General features: G+C 45.3%; 1 protein-coding gene across 2 annotated transcripts in view; it reads left to right on the top strand.

Annotated features, from left to right (window-relative positions):
• Nucleotides 1-9,116: 9,116 nt before the first annotated feature.
• Nucleotides 9,117-15,406, top strand: part of slc6a8 (solute carrier family 6 member 8) — a 35,970-nt gene continuing 29,680 nt past the window's right edge. For both annotated transcript variants that reach the window (XR_006007173.1, XM_041946501.1), the window contains exon 1: nt 9,117-10,632. Coding sequence is in view for 1 of the 2 variants with exons in the window: in XM_041946501.1 (XP_041802435.1) it covers nt 10,281-10,632 (352 nt within the window). In the remaining variant the exon portion in view is untranslated. The remainder of the gene's footprint in view (nt 10,633-15,406) is intronic.

Genomic DNA, 15,406 nt, shown 5'->3' with positions numbered 1-15,406 from the left:
TCTCAGAATAATGACGTAAGTATCTTGTTATCTTAAGAATACTGCTTTTTTTTAATCTTTTTCTATTTTAAAGTATTTTATTATAACAATGTAAAACAAGAGATTTAACTTGTCAAGATTTAATCTTGTTATCTCGAGATTCTCATCAAAACATGACTAAAAGTATTTCTTGTGAATGTGGCTGCTCTCGTCTTCCATATAATGATCGATTTATGGTCATTTAAAGATTCTGTGAGCCCGTCGGGTGACTGAGCTTTGGTTTTATACTTTCATTGAACGTGTTTTTAAGCCTTCAGCAGCCACAGAGAACATAGAATCCCTCCATTTAAACTTTTAAATAAAGATATGACATACAAATCAGCAGGAGTGTCATCTGACAGCAAATTCACATGGACCTCCTCTGATTGGATGGTCAGTGGGCAACATGCTGATTGGCTCATTTATTCAGGCTGGTCAAAATTTGTGCCTGTAACTGGTAACTTGTAGCTTGTAGTATACTTCAGTGTCACATACACAAATATGACATTCGTGCGTCTGCTTCTCAGCTGTAGTGAAACCTCATGATTCAATATATTCCTGCACAAATTTTTATTTCACATCCACAAAATGTTTCTACAGCTCCGAAACTTCATTGCACATTCAAAAACTTTTTTTTTTTTTTTTTTACAAATTCACATGTTCAGATACATGCACCCTATTTTTTCTCACACACAAAAGGTGATGTACAGCTGCAGGCTGAGACATTACTTGTGAACGCTATTTCACAAGCTCATAATATTAATGACCCTTATTTGCTCTCATACATTTGAACCGGGATGGAACTGCTCTGACTAAAGCCTCCTCAGGGGGGCGATGGAGACTCAAAGGGGAGGCAAAGATGCTGCAGGAGGTGAATTAAACTCAGATGTTAACACACAAAACACATGTTGATGTGATTCAGTGTGACTTCACTTCCTGAGGAGATCTTTATCTCTGAGGATCCAGAATAAACTCAAGAAATCCACTGAGAAACCAGAGAAGAAGACTCTGCAGAAACTCCTGAGAATCTTCGTGTTTTTAAGTTTCTTTAGCATCACAGTGATCCAGTGATTGTTGTCTGAGTACACTGCTAACAGGAGCTGCTAACAGGAGCTGCTAACTCAGCAGACTTTGACTCAACATATACAGCTCATTTAATGAGCCTTTACAAGGTTTTCTCTGCTGATGACTTCCATTGTTTCTGTTCCCAAACTGGCCAATACGTTGGTGTTAGCATGTTAGCAGCTACCAGATTAGCAACAACATTTTTTACTTCCTCCATTTTCACACAAAAGTCTCAGCATTTCACAGTGAGTGAGCTAAAATGCAGTAAAATGTAAAAAGTCAGAGATCCACTTTAAAATAGAAAGATGAGGTTTAAATGAGAGGAGGAGCAGCCAGGTCACAGACTGACAGGAGCTCACTGTGTCTGCAGTCACTGCTGAGGGGAAAATGACCCACACACACGTTAAAACCACTGACAGCAGCTGATGTCGAAACACTGAAATGTGGAAAAGACCCAATGCTGAGTTCAGAGTTCAGCTTTTTATTCTGTAACTTTCTAAAATCTGACTCATTCTGTCATGATTCTTCATGACTACACTGACCTGAGGTCAGATATCACCCACATGCCTGAACTTCATCATATTCTCACATGAATTATGTGTTTGTAGTTTGTTTTATTCTCATCAATTCAATCTATTCACAAACATTCAGATTCCAATCCAAGACAGTAAGACACATTGATCATAATTCAGTTTTGGTCACAGATTTGACTCATAAGAATTTAAAATCATGTCGGGTTGGATTTGCTTCATCCTGCTGAACTCACAGTTAATCTTTTCTTTTTAAAGTGAACCTTTTAAAACTGTGCCTGTCCTTGGTGATTTCTCCGGGGCTTAGACTCACCTCAGGGTTTTGGAGGAAGAAATAAATGTTGGTTGTAGTTTGATGGAGGAGCCACCAGGGGGAGACAGTGACCGTGTCAGTGGTTTCCGTCAGAGCTCAAAGAAGAGAGAAGAGAAGCGGCCGCCAGGTTAACCTGCCAAACAGCAGAAGAAGAATAAACGTGGAAGACAGCAAGAAAACAGCTGAAGCAGAAAAACCCAAAGTCTTCATGTCTTCAAATCCCTGCCAGGTATTAGTCAGCACCTTTCACGCAACACCAGGTATTGAACAGGGCCTCCAGTCTGCCAGATGTTAGCTAAGAACATCCAATCTTCAGAAAGTAGCTGCAGCCCTCCAAGTCTTGTTAGGAGCTTCTAGTCTGTAGTTGGGACCCAAGCATCAGTTACAGCCTTACAGTTAAGAAACTGGTCTGAGGTCTGGGCTCTCGGCTCTCATTCACCAGCTAATAGTCAGTTCCATTCAATCACTGCCAGGTTTTAGTCAGAATTCTTCATTCCATGTCAGGCTTTTATCAGATTTCTCCAAACAGTGCAAGGCAGTAAGGCTGTCTGCTCACCTCCAGGTATTAATCAGGTCCCTCCAAGCTACAGACACTGTTTCTCTCCTCTTTTCTCACCTGTCTGTCCATCTGTCTGTCTGTCCATCTGTCTGTCTGTCAGTTTAAACACACTTCAGTCTGTCTATTTGTTTATGTTAGACACTTTAAGATAAGATAAGATAAGATAGACTTTATTAATCCCCAGCCAGGGAAATGTGGGTGTTACAGCAGCAGGTAATAGCAGTTGGAAAAAAAGAATAGCAACAGAAATAGAGAAATACAAAAAACAAAATAAAAGCTGACTATATATATGTACATATTATCACAGAACTATTAAAAGGAAAAACGTGTAAAAATATATATCATATATATTGTACAGAAATAAGAGAGAGAATAGATTTTGAATCACGTGAACATTTACTCAAGTATGTTGTACTTTTTATTCCACTACTTTTATCTGACAGCTTTAGTTACTGTACAGATACAGACTTTTACACACAAACACAGCGTTTCTAAAATATAATGTTGTGTTTTAAATTAAATTCCCAACAGTTTATACGAGTACAGCTGAAACAATCCGTCCATTAATCAATTAGTTGACCGACAGAAAATGAATTTTTGCTGATGGTTTCAGCTTCTCAGATGATTTGCTGCTTTTCCTCTGAATGATCTGAATGTTTTCATTTTCACAATGTTTCCAAACCGAACGAACGATCAATTAATGGAGGAAATAATCAGCAGATTGATCCAGAATGAAAAGAATCATTAGTTAAAATGAAGCTCAACCAGCTCCAACAGTAAAATCCTGCTTTGACATGAACGACTGAGTCGGCTGAGCATGAATAACACCTGCTTGTGGATCAAAGTAAGAAACCATCACAAGGTGATCAAGATAGAAGACATCCATGCTATAAAGTTAAATAAATACAGCCTGATTCCAGAACAGTCCGTACCCTGGTAAAAACATAAAACCAGAATCAATCATTAACAATCAAACTGTTTCCTGACAACAGTTTCCTGAAGTGTTCCTGAGTCCAGGTATGAATCTGTTTATCCAATCACACGCTGAAGTGTTGAACCTCGCTCCATCCTCGCTGTGAACCACTGAGCCTTTCAATCATGATTCATACCAAGCAGATATTTACAAAAATCAATGAAGCTGATGAGCACAAACAGTAAATATCTTGATTTTGTGCTGATTTCAGGTCAGTTCATGTCAGAAAGGATCAGCAGGTGATCTCATTCTGTTTATTGATTTTTAAACGTCTTTGGAATCACAGCTGCAAAAAATAAACGTGCAGATTTAGTTCCTTTTGAATTGAATGAGGTCATAACAGTCTCTCTCTCTTTACCTGTCTGTCTGTCTCTCTCTCCTCACCTGTCTGTCTGTCTGTCTGTCTGTCTGTCTGTCTGTCTGTCTGTCTGTCTGTCTGTCTGCCTGTCTCTCTCCTCACCTGTCTGTCTGTCTGTCTCTCCTCACCTGTCTGTCTGCCTGTCTCTCTCTCCTCACCTGTCTGTCTGTCTGTCTGTCTGTCTGTCTGTCTGTCTGTCCTTACCTGTCTTTCTGCCTGTCTCTCTCCTCACTTGTCTCTCTCTCTCCTCACCTGTCTGTCTGTCTGTCTGTCTCTCCTCACCTCTCTCTCTCTCTCCCCACCTGTCTGTCTGCCCGTCTCTCTCTCCTCACCTGTCTGTCTGTCTGCCCGTCTCTCTCTCCTCGCCTGTCTGGCTGTCTCTCTCTCCTCACCTCTCTCTCTCTCTCTTCCCACCTGTCTGTCTTTCTCTCTCTCCTCACCTGTCTGTCTGCCTCTCTCTCTCTTCTCACCTGTCTGTCTGCCTGTCTCTCTCTCCTCACCTGTCTGTCTGTCTGTCTGTCTGTCTGTCTGTCCTTGCCTGTCTCTCTCTCCTCACTTGTCTCTCTCTCTCTCTCCTCACCTGTCTGTCTGTCTGTCTGTCTGTCTGTCTGTCTCTCCTCACCTGTCTGTCTGCCCGTCTCTCTCTCCTCACCTGTCTGTCTGTCTGTCTCTCTCTCTCTCCTCGCCTGTCTGGCTGTCTCTCTCTCCTCACCTCTCTCTCTCTCTCTCTCTCTCTCCCCACCTGTCTGTCTGTCTGTCTCTCTCTCCTCACCTGTCTGTCTGCCTCTCTCTCTCTTCTCACCTGTCTGTCTGCCTGTCTCTCTCTCCTCACTTGTTTCTCTCTCTCTCCTCACCTGTCTGTCTGTCTGTCTCTCTCTCCTCACCTGTCTGTCTGCCTCTCTCTCTCTTCTCACCTGTCTGTCTGCCTGTCTCTCTCTCCTCACTTGTTTCTCTCTCTCTCCTCACCTGTCTGTCTGCCTCTCTCTCTCTCCTCACCTGTCTGTCTGTCTGTCTCTCCTCACCTCTCTCTCTCCTCACCTGTCTGTCTGTCTGTCTGTCTGTCTGTCTGTCTGTCTCTCCTCACCTGTCTGTCTGCCTGTCTCTCTCTCCTCACCTGTCTGTCTCTCTCCTCAGCAAATGTTGCTGTGATACAGTTTAGCCGTTTGCCGACTGAAAGGAGGAGAAGAAGAAGAGTTTTACAGGTCCGTTCATCACCTGTCCTCGGTGGCTGGATCGTACCCCAGGATGCTTCAGGTGACAGACCCGTCCATGTGATTGGCTGACTCATGCGCAAAGACAGCCATTAACAGTCACACCTACAGGTAACCCAGACTACAACCACAACGATGAATGGACAAGATGTCTGTCCACAGTGACACACCTGAACTACACGAGGAGAGACAGGAAGATCTCTTCTTCTCCTCTTTTGAGTTGGCAAACAAAAGCATTAAACAACATTAAAAAAACAATAATAGGAGCCCAACATTAAAAAGACGAGTTCAATTCCTGACCACAAACCTGTTTCCAGAAACAGGATGTGATGATTTGTGAAGCACTGAAACTCCAGATTTTATTGAAGTTAGCACGAAGACGACAAATTTCATAGTTTTTTAAAATGATTTCCTCATTTAGACTCTGATGCAGCAACACGTTTGAATAAAGTCGTGTCAGGCTGATGTTTCGCTCTCCGCTGCAGCTCCTCTTCTTTAATCAACACGCAGTCAGTGTTCAGACCAGCTGCTGTCATTCTGAAAGTGGAACGTTCTCTCATTCAGGTTTGACGTTTGATTTCAGCGGCTCAACACTTCGGAGTTTTCTTTCGCCATATTTTAGGCTTCATAAAGCTCTGAGTGGGACTGCAGACAGGTCGGTTCAGCAGCTGGACTCTCTGACTGTTGGAATACGAGCAGAATGTGGTTTGACGTCGTCTTGCTGAAATAAACAAGGTTGTTCCTGAAAAGGACGTTGTGTACTCGGCAGAGTGTTGCTCCAAAACCTGAATATGTGGTTCAGCATTAGTGGAGCCTTTTCAGATCTGCAGGTCAGCCATGTGCACTGATGCCCCCCCCCCCCCCCCCCCCCCCCCCCCATACCATCACAGATGGTGACTTTTGAACAAGCTGGATGGTCCCTCTCCTCTTCAGCCTGGAGGATACAGCATCCATGATTTCCTAAAAGAATTTTAAATGTTGACTCGTCAGACCACAGCACAGTTTTCCACTTCGCCTCAGTCCATCTTCAATGAGCTCGGGACCAGAGAAGGATCTGGATCTGGTTTCTATATGGTTTCATGGTCGAGTTTCAGCTTCATTTGTGGCTGCAGTGATGAACTGTGTTCACAGACGATGGTTTTTAGAAGTGATCCTGAGCTCATGCAGTGACGTCCACTACAGAATCTGTCTGAGGCCTGAAGATCAGGACCAGCCAGTGGTGGTTTTCAGTCTTGTGTGTTGTGTGCAGAGATTTCTTCAGATGAATCTTCCAATGACATTTTGTTCTGTAGGCAACGAAATCCACAAACTCTTTGCAGTCTTTTGTTGCCACTGTTCCAACTTTTTACAAACGTGTTGCTGCATCAAATCCAAACGAGGACGTGATTTTCAAAAACAATGAAACTTCTCAGTTTCAACATTTGATATGTTGTTTTTGTGCTATTTTCAATTTAACCAGGAGTTTCAGTGTTTGAAAATCATCACTTTGTGTTTGTATCTATGCTTCACAGCGTTTTGTTCTGTTCTGTTAGACTGTGGTTTGTACATGCGCTCCACGTGTTGATAGGAAAATTGTTTAATGAGCTTTCAGAAGGAAGTGATAACAACAAGCAATAAATAAAAAATTTAGAAAAAGAAAATAGATGAAATGAAACAAAACAACTAACATGAAATGAAATAAGATCAGATAAATGTTTTTGGATCCTCAGAGGTGAAATTCAGGTGTTGCAGCAGAACAAAGAGAAATAATTTCAGATTCTTATTAAGAAAAACAAAAATCACCTGATGAGATGTTTCTAAAATAAAAAGTCAAAACTATACAAGAGCAAATAAACCTAAAAACGATGAGCAAATACAAATATACAAAATAATAGTGTGAGTGCTGTGATAAGTTGTAGGAAACCATCACACACCCTGAAGTCAAAGTTCAGCAGAGAAACCAACCAATCACAGTTTTAATGTAGATCTGGTGCGGTGCATTCAGGGTCTTGAGGAAGTTTGTTTTCTGTGTGCAGCATCGCAGCTAAAAGCAGCTTCACCACGTCTGGTTCCCACTTGAGGTTCCAGCAGCTGGAAGCTTCCTTTGTCCTCTTCAAAGAGATCAGAAACGAGATTATTGAGTGATTTCTAAACCAGCAGCGGCACATTAAAGTCACCTCGTCACGCGACTGGAAGCGAGCGCGAGGACTTCGGAACAGGAGGCGGGTTCTCCTGGTTCTTGTTAGTCCACGTGCAGGAGATGAAGGTCTGACACACAATTAGAAATTACGCAGTTCAATAAAGATCTACTGGTGCACATATCTTTTTATCTCCCAGAGCTCTCGAACGTGTCGTATCGGCAGGTTTATGATTCAGGTGTCGGACTGGGACTGAAGCTGAAGTGACGTTTGGAATTCACCCCTAGTTTTCATGCAGCTGAATTTAACGTTTAACTCGTTCTTACTGATATTTGCATATTTGAAGATGATCACAGGCCACCGTTGATGTAGACAGTTGGATTTCTTCTAACTCAAGGTTAAAGGCAGTTCATTTCGAGGTATTAGAGCAGATACTGTAAACAATGTGGCACGATCAGTAAATATTAGGATAAACTGATGTTTTCATGATCTGATGGGATCTGTACTCCTGTTTGATGCAGCTGTAGATGAGATGGTAGAAGCGCCGGTCGGTCGCCATGAGGTCAGTGAGGGTGTGAGTGTGGTCAACTCTGGGCAGCAGGTAGAGCGACACCTTTATGGACAGTGACTTTTAGTTGAAGGCGGGAAATCCACTGTTGAAAAGAACAAAGGAACTTAATTTGAAAAGATCACATTATTATTACAAGCAATGAGAACGTGTACATTTACACGTGGTGTGAACAGGTGTGAACAGGTGTGAACAGGACAGGTGGATGCAACGTGGAACATGAGGTGGTCAGAATCTAAAGGTCCTGATCATATTGTAATAAAAGAAGAGCGTACTGGGGTCAGATTATCTTTAGGTTCACGTCCTTTTTATAGTTCATTTACCTTGATCAGATACTGACATCTTTTTTTATATGTGCAGTAAATGTGTTGTAAAAGTAAATGATGTCGATTGTATATGTTTGGAAATCTAAAGAAAAAAAAACATCACAGAGGAAGTTCTTCCCAGCGTCCCCGACACGGTGGAGCCTCGCTGCTGACGTCTGTTTGCTGGAAAAGCTTCGGATGGTGGCTGAAACTGAGAGACGATGAATTAAAGTGGCTGAACGTGGATGAACTCAGTCAGCAGTGAACATATCCAAGCGTCCATCCAGGTGTGACCAACGAACGCTGGTCTCCATCTCCTGCTGCGTGTGGTTCCGATTCACCGATGGAGACAAACAGCAGGTGGAGCTGAGTCTCCAGTCGCCACCACCGAAGAAGAGACGCAACGCGGTGACGTCATTCAAAGAGCTCCTGTCAAAGGTCAAACGATGAAAGTGTTCATGTGAGGAAGGTCACGGCCTCCTCCTCGTCATCGCTCCACACACATCTGATGTTTGCAGCTCTGCGTGTTAATCACACGCTTCATGCGTTTCATCATTTATTGACGGAGTCAAGCTGCCACACCAGCTCCACCTCAGCTTCTCTGCTGTGCCCGTTTTTATGCTCAGGTTGAAAACGATGAACGAGAACAACGTGAGGCGCGTGGATCTGAATCTGTTCACGCAGTCACATGGCGGGGACTCACCTTCCCTCCGCCCCTGTAAGGTAGATCGTTAGATTTTAGGTTGTAGACCTGGATCTTGGTTGGGGTTTGCCTTGATGTCCCCAAAAGTGATGGAAACCAGACTGTGTGTGCGTGTTTGTGTGCGTGCGTGCGTGTGTGTGCGCGCCCGCGTGTGTGTAGGGTGGATGGAGGGGGACCCCTGTGACGTCAGAGGCATAGAGGGAAAAAAAGAAGGTAGGGTCGTGACGGCGGAGGGGGAGGAGTGATCGTGATGACGTCCACAGAGAAAGAGGGGGCGGGTCGTGCGTGTGACGTCACCAGCAGCCGCGTCTCCTTTTAAAGCCGCCGGTGGCTCGGACAGACAGACAGACACACACAGAGACAGAGAGACGGACGGCAGCAGCTCTTTAAATACCTCGGAGCGTCTCTAACGGGACATTTGACACCTGAGCGGACGCGCTGAAGTCGGAACCTCCTTTTCCTCCTCCTTCCCCCTCGTGATGGAGCCGCCTCAGCTCCGCCGCCGGGCCTGAAGCCGCGCGCCGCTCGGTGTCCACCGGCCCGGTCAGTGTGATCGTGTCCTCGCCGTCCTCTTCGTCCTCTTCGTCTTCCAGCAGGCCGCCGTCTCCTCCGTGACTCTCTGTTCCCATGCGATTCTTCAGACTCACATTCAAGTGTTTCGTGGATTGTTTTTGAAGGTCGCTGTTCGAGTGTCGGTCTAATTCCCTTTATTTTTTATTTTCACATTTTTCACTTTATGATTTTTCTCTCTTCTTTTCGATTCGAGAAAGAAATGTCTCTGGATTATTACTAGACATTTTCAATCTGTGTCATATTTTAATACATGAATTAGTTCGTCCGGATAAAATTGGAGAAATAATATAGACAACTGATTCTGGATCATCCGGCTCCGGCTGATGTGATCCGCGATCCACCCGCAGCTCTCTGAGAACAATAATAATAATCACATTTATTATTACTGAACACGAAGCGGACCGAGAGCTGCCAGCCGCAGAGACCTTAAAGCGGACCGTACGGGACCTGCCGGACCTGCGCCTGACTGACTCATCTGTTTCTCACTGGTTTCTGACTGGTTTTGAACTGGTGTCTGACTGGCAGGTGAGGAAGACACAGATTACAGGGAACCTGAAAACAGTTTGAAGAGACAGAAAGCTGCAGGTTTAAAGGGAAGAGACTGGGCTGAGTGGCTCTCTGACTGGTTTGGAACTGGTTTTCACTGTCTGGTTCTGGGAATCTCAGAACAGGAGACTTTAAAAGAACTTAAAACTAAAATTAAGGGGAGACTGGGATCACTTCTGCCTCCAGTGTGAACTGCTCCTTTACTGACTGATTCTGTACTGGTTTTGAGGAAACTGGGAAGAAGTGAGTGATCAGATCAGTTTAACAAGAGAAACAGGACAAAAACCTGCAGGAATTCAAGGGAAGTGGAGAAATTTGGAACTACAGCATCTTCCTGACTGGTTGGAACTGGTGTCTAACTGGTTACTGGTTTGAGTCTGACTGTGGGAAAAGACCAGAGGACAGAAATAAGAGGTTGACTGGTTCCTGACTGGTTTGTGGATGTCAGTGATGGAGAAGCAGGCCCTGCCAGCCTCCTCCTGCTCTCTGGTTCTCCTGGAGGAGACCAAGAAGAACCCCCTCCTCCTGTCTAACGGCGGCGGCGGTTACCCCCCTGCAGCCGCCAACGGCAGCCTCGTCCCAGCCTCTGTGGCGGGGTCCGGCGGCGGGGTGGTGGGAGGTGCCTGTGCTGGACCGGACAAGAAAGTGGGCGTGGTGACAGGGGCGGGGCCAGGATACCAGGAACGGGAAACATGGACGCGGCAGATGGACTTCATCATGTCCTGCGTGGGCTTCGCTGTCGGACTCGGCAACGTGTGGAGGTTCCCCTACCTGTGCTACAAGAACGGAGGAGGTGAGCACGCGTACACACACACACACAGAGGCAGCATAGTGTGAGCTGAAGCCCCGCCCCCCTCCTAACAGTTGGCTGGGTGTGTTTTCTCATAGCAGCCGATGAGTCGATGCATCACGATATGTGTGTTTCTGTGACTGATGCTCGTTCTCCTTCGTCCTCTTCGTCACTGTGGTTTGTTGCACTTCTGATCCTCAGTGATCGAACTCCTCCACCGTGGAGCCGCCAGCGGTGTGACGTCAGCTGTCAGCCATGTTTGTTGTTGATGCGAGTGACTGTATGTCATTACGTCAACAAGTGGGAATGTTGCCACGATCACGATATATAATAATTGCGAATGTTTGTGAATGTTTGTGAATATTTTGGAATATTTTTGAATATTTGTGAATGTTTGTGAATCCAAGCTTCTGTTCCAGAGGTAAGAAAACTTTATTGAGAGTCACACTGACCTTTGGAACAAGGCGAGCTGCAGGGACACTTCGTTTTTTCAGAGGAAAGCGGGAGTTTGTGTTGAGTTACAGAAGCTACAGATTAGACAGGAAGTGTGTGTGTTATCGTGATGCTGTGTGTGTGTTATCTCGTTGCTGTTGTACGGTGTGTGTTATGGCCTTGTAGTTCTGCGTGTGTGTGCAGTGATTGTTATAATCTCAGTGTACAGTCAGCTGTGTCTGAACGCTGACGGTTAAAAACCGCCTTCATGTATCAGACTCATCCTCAGTCCGTCTCTAAAAGCCTACCTGACACATCGATGCACACCTGCCTCTACAACCACCCTTCATTACACGCCACACGTTTTCGTCTCCTGTTTCTAATCTGACCCCATCTGACCGTATTTGCAGGAATGTTTTCATCACATCCTGTATCAGTCCCACCCCGCCACCAGTACAGCGGCGTTTTGCTTCCCGCCTCGTCCTCATACATCCAGTCAGTACAGCTCAGACTGAATTCAGTCGAAAGGAAAATTTTTCAGGAGTGTTTCAGCTGCAGGTGTGTTTCAGCTGCAGGTGTGTTTCAGCTGCAGGTGTGTTTCAGCTGCAGGTGTGTTTCAGCCGCAGGTGTGTTTCAGCCGCAGGTGTGTTTCAGCTGCAGGTGTGTTTCAGCTGCAGGTGTGTCAATCATCCTGCTGTTTCTGATGCTAATGGACGGCGGCTGTGCCGTGGTGCATTCAGGTTCCTCTGGAGTTGCAGGCATCCAGAGTTCCAGCTGTTGCTTGTGTTCAGGTGTTGATACCCTGACAGGTGAGCCAGTGAGAGCAGACACGTGCTCATCGCACACACAAAGTCATCCCTGTGTGTGTGTGTACAGCGTGTGTGATTGATGATGCCGCTGTCAGCATGTTTCTATCAGGTCGTCACATGGTCGGCGTCGATGCTGCTGTCCAATCAGAATGTGTGACCTTCAGTGTATTTTATAATGAAGAGCTGCAGCCAACAGATGTTTTCATCATCGATTACGTTCCACTTATTTTCTTTACTAAGATTTAGAACAGAGAAAAGCTGAAAAAAGCTGGAACCACGAAATGTTTTATTTCACCACCTCTTTTTTATCTTTGACACTAAACTTTACCCACAGAGACAAACTGCTGAGAGACACAAAGAAAGGGAGGAAAAAGAGATGTTTCTTCTCACCTGAAAAGGTCTCGTTCACACAGTAGACCAGTTTCAGCTGGACAGGGGGGAGATACAAAGGTCTGCATGTTCACACAGAGGGAGGAGGAGGATGAGGAGGAGGAAGAGAAGGTCACGCTGTGTTAAATCACAGAGAAAAGGTTCAGTTCTCACATTACAGAGACTCACTGATGTCCTGGTAACTGACTCTGGGTCTGTCTGGAAAGGTTACCTCCTTCACTCAAACTTCACACCTGATTTATCAGACGAGCACTGAAGCCAAACTGTCTTTAAAGGAGCATTCTGCGTTTTTTTTCAGCCACGTCAGCGGCTCTGTGGTGATGTAGCTCAGAGCTGCACCTCTTTGTTCAGACTGAAACGTGAAATGCGGTTCAGACGTTCGCGTCAGGATGAACTGCAAGAACGCTGCTGATCCTCACGTTTCATCCAGCGCCACCATCAGGTCAACAAGTACGCTTTAATGCTAAAAAAAACGTCACCTCGTTGTTTCTCAAAGTCCATGTTGGCTGTTTGATTCTCTCACTACAGTCTGACTCAAACTGATACCTGGCAGCTACAAGGATCCATTTAAACAAACCTTTTTGATCCTGATCTGGATCCTGAATGTTTCTTAAAGAACAGTTCAGGCTGTGGAGATCATCCATGCGTTGCCTTTCGTCAGGTGACCTTAAATGTCAGCGTGTCCGTGAACACACCGGCAGGGATGGTTCTTACACAGTAACCAGTTAACAGTTATTTCTGTCCTTTAGTTTCTCCACTTGTCTCTTCCTTGATTCTGTCCTTCTTTCCTTTCCTTTTGCCTCCTCTCCCCTCTCCTCCGCCCTTTTCCTCGTCCTCTTCCTCCCTCGTCTCCACAGAGTCACTCAGATTTATTATCCTGCAGTGTGTGTGTGTGTGTGTGTGTGTGTGTGTGTGTGTGTGTGTGTGTGTGTGTGTGTGTGTGTGTGTTTTACTGCTGCAGCCACCCTACCAAGGACAGGCCAGACACACAGACACACTCACCTTGAGTCAGCTGATGAAACAGCTCAGTGTTCATCTTCCAGATATCAGAGATCACAGATTTCAAGGCGCCTTGAATCTGTATCAGAAGTTATTGAGGAAGGCTGATATGGCCTCTCAAAGGTCCTTGAGGTGGTTGCAGAAGTTATTTAAGATGTCCCAGGTGTCATTTATGAGGCTCCAGGAATAATTTAGAACAGTGGCCCTTGAGGAGGTTCTAAGGTCCATGAAAACGTTCCAGGGGTTCCAGGGATCATTGAGAAGGTTGCAGTGGTCCTGAAGGTGTGTTCAAAGGGCGCAGGGTAGCTTCTAGGCGTCCTTGTAAATGATCCAGGGATCCTTGAGAGCGGTTCAGTGGTCCTTGAAGAATTTCCCAGGTGTCCTTGAGGGGTTCCAGGAAATGTTACAATCATTTTATGGAGGTTCTGAAGGTCCTTGAGCACCACAGTATTGATCAGTCCTGCAGTTAATCCAGCCTGATTGATTTGATTGGAGCTGATCAGGTTTGTCACAGCTCCCAGGCAGACTCTTTCATTGGTCAGTTCTGCTGGTCCTGCTCTGCTGCACGTCGCCATGGTAATGAACCTTTGCTCTGGGTCAGGGGTCAAAGGTCAGGCTGTAGTTAGCTGGTGGTTATGTTCAGAGATATTATTACAGACGGGGTTAAAGGTCAAGGCACAGATGCAGTTTCATGACTGTGTGTGTGCGTGTGTGTGTGTTTTTGTGATGACTGGCTGCCAAGTGTGACATCATCATCCCTCTCACCACGTGGATGAGAGATTAACGGGAGTGGCCTGTAATCTTTTAATCCTGTTGACAGACCTCGCTGCTCCTCCTCACTCCTCTCCTCTTGTCGTCTCCTCTCCTCCTCTCCATGTTTCCTTCTACTCCCTTGCTTTGCATACACCTTATGGCCAAAAGTATGTGGACACACTGTCTGCCAGCCAGTCAGCTTTTTTTTGTTCTGGTTGGTTAAGATCGTAGTAGTAGAAGAACAACACAGTTGAAGAGGTCCTTGAAAATGTTTTAGAGGTCGCTGAGGAAGCCTGGAGGTGGTTGAGAAAGTTAGAGAAGGTTCTATACGTGACTTTTATGGGGTTCCAGGGAACCTTGAAGAGGAACTAGACTACCTTGAGGGTGTTCCATAGGAAGATAGTGGTTATATGGATCCTTAAGAAGAGTTTCTAAGGGTCCTTGAAAATGTTCCAGGGATCCTTGAGGGGTCATCACTGACAGAATACAGGAGGGTGCAGTGATCCTGGAAATCTTTCCAAAGGTCACTGAGCTATTTACTCATGGTCCTTGAAAATGACTCTGGGGGAGTGAGGAGGTTGATAGAAGTGTGTGAGGTTCTGATTGACAGGTGTGTGTGAGGTTCTGATTGACAGGTGTGTGTGTGAGGGTCTGATTGACAGGTGTGTGTGAGGTTCTGATTGACAGGTGTGTGTGTGAGGTTCTGATTGACAGGTATGTGTGAGGTTCTGATTGACAGGTGTGTGTGTGAGGTTCTGATTGACAGGTGTGTGTGTGAGGTTCTGATTGACAGGTGTGTGTGTGAGGTTCTGATGGGAAGGTGTGTGTGAGGTTCTGATGGGAAGGTGTGTGTGAGGTTCTGATGGGAAGGTGTGTGTGAGGTTCTCTTCAGTCGACTGACTGACATCAGTCAGCTCTGCAGTCGTGGTTTGAGTCGGACTGGAACTTGCTGACTCAGCAGACGTTCAGATGACGATCAGTCACTTTGGTGACCGCAGGAAGTTTCAGATGTGGTGAGAAGTTACGATTCAACATCATTTTGTCTGCATGTATTTTGCGTTTCTTCTTTCGGCAGAACACTGAGACACTAAACTGTCATCGATGATCTCACTGTGGAGTTCACCCGAACACACCGACACTACTCACAGCAAACACAATGTGCTTTCTTAAAAGCTCCATTGCTTGAAGAACAGTAAGAAAGGGAAGTAATAAAAGTGAAGACGATTTCCTGTCAAACAAGAGAAGAGAGGGCAGAGTTTAGTCTGTTATATACTCAGTGACTCCATGACAGGAATAGTTAACATTTTAACATACCCTTATGTGACAGTGAGATAAGATGAAGTCAGTCTCATGTCTGTGCGCTGAGTACAGATATGAGTTGGTAGATTGAATAA

The sequence above is a fragment of the Chelmon rostratus genome, chromosome 10 (genome assembly GCF_017976325.1).
Source record: "Chelmon rostratus isolate fCheRos1 chromosome 10, fCheRos1.pri, whole genome shotgun sequence".
Classification (NCBI taxonomy): Eukaryota; Metazoa; Chordata; class Actinopteri; order Chaetodontiformes; family Chaetodontidae; genus Chelmon; species Chelmon rostratus.
This window is presented reverse-complemented; position numbering and strand designations above follow the sequence as displayed.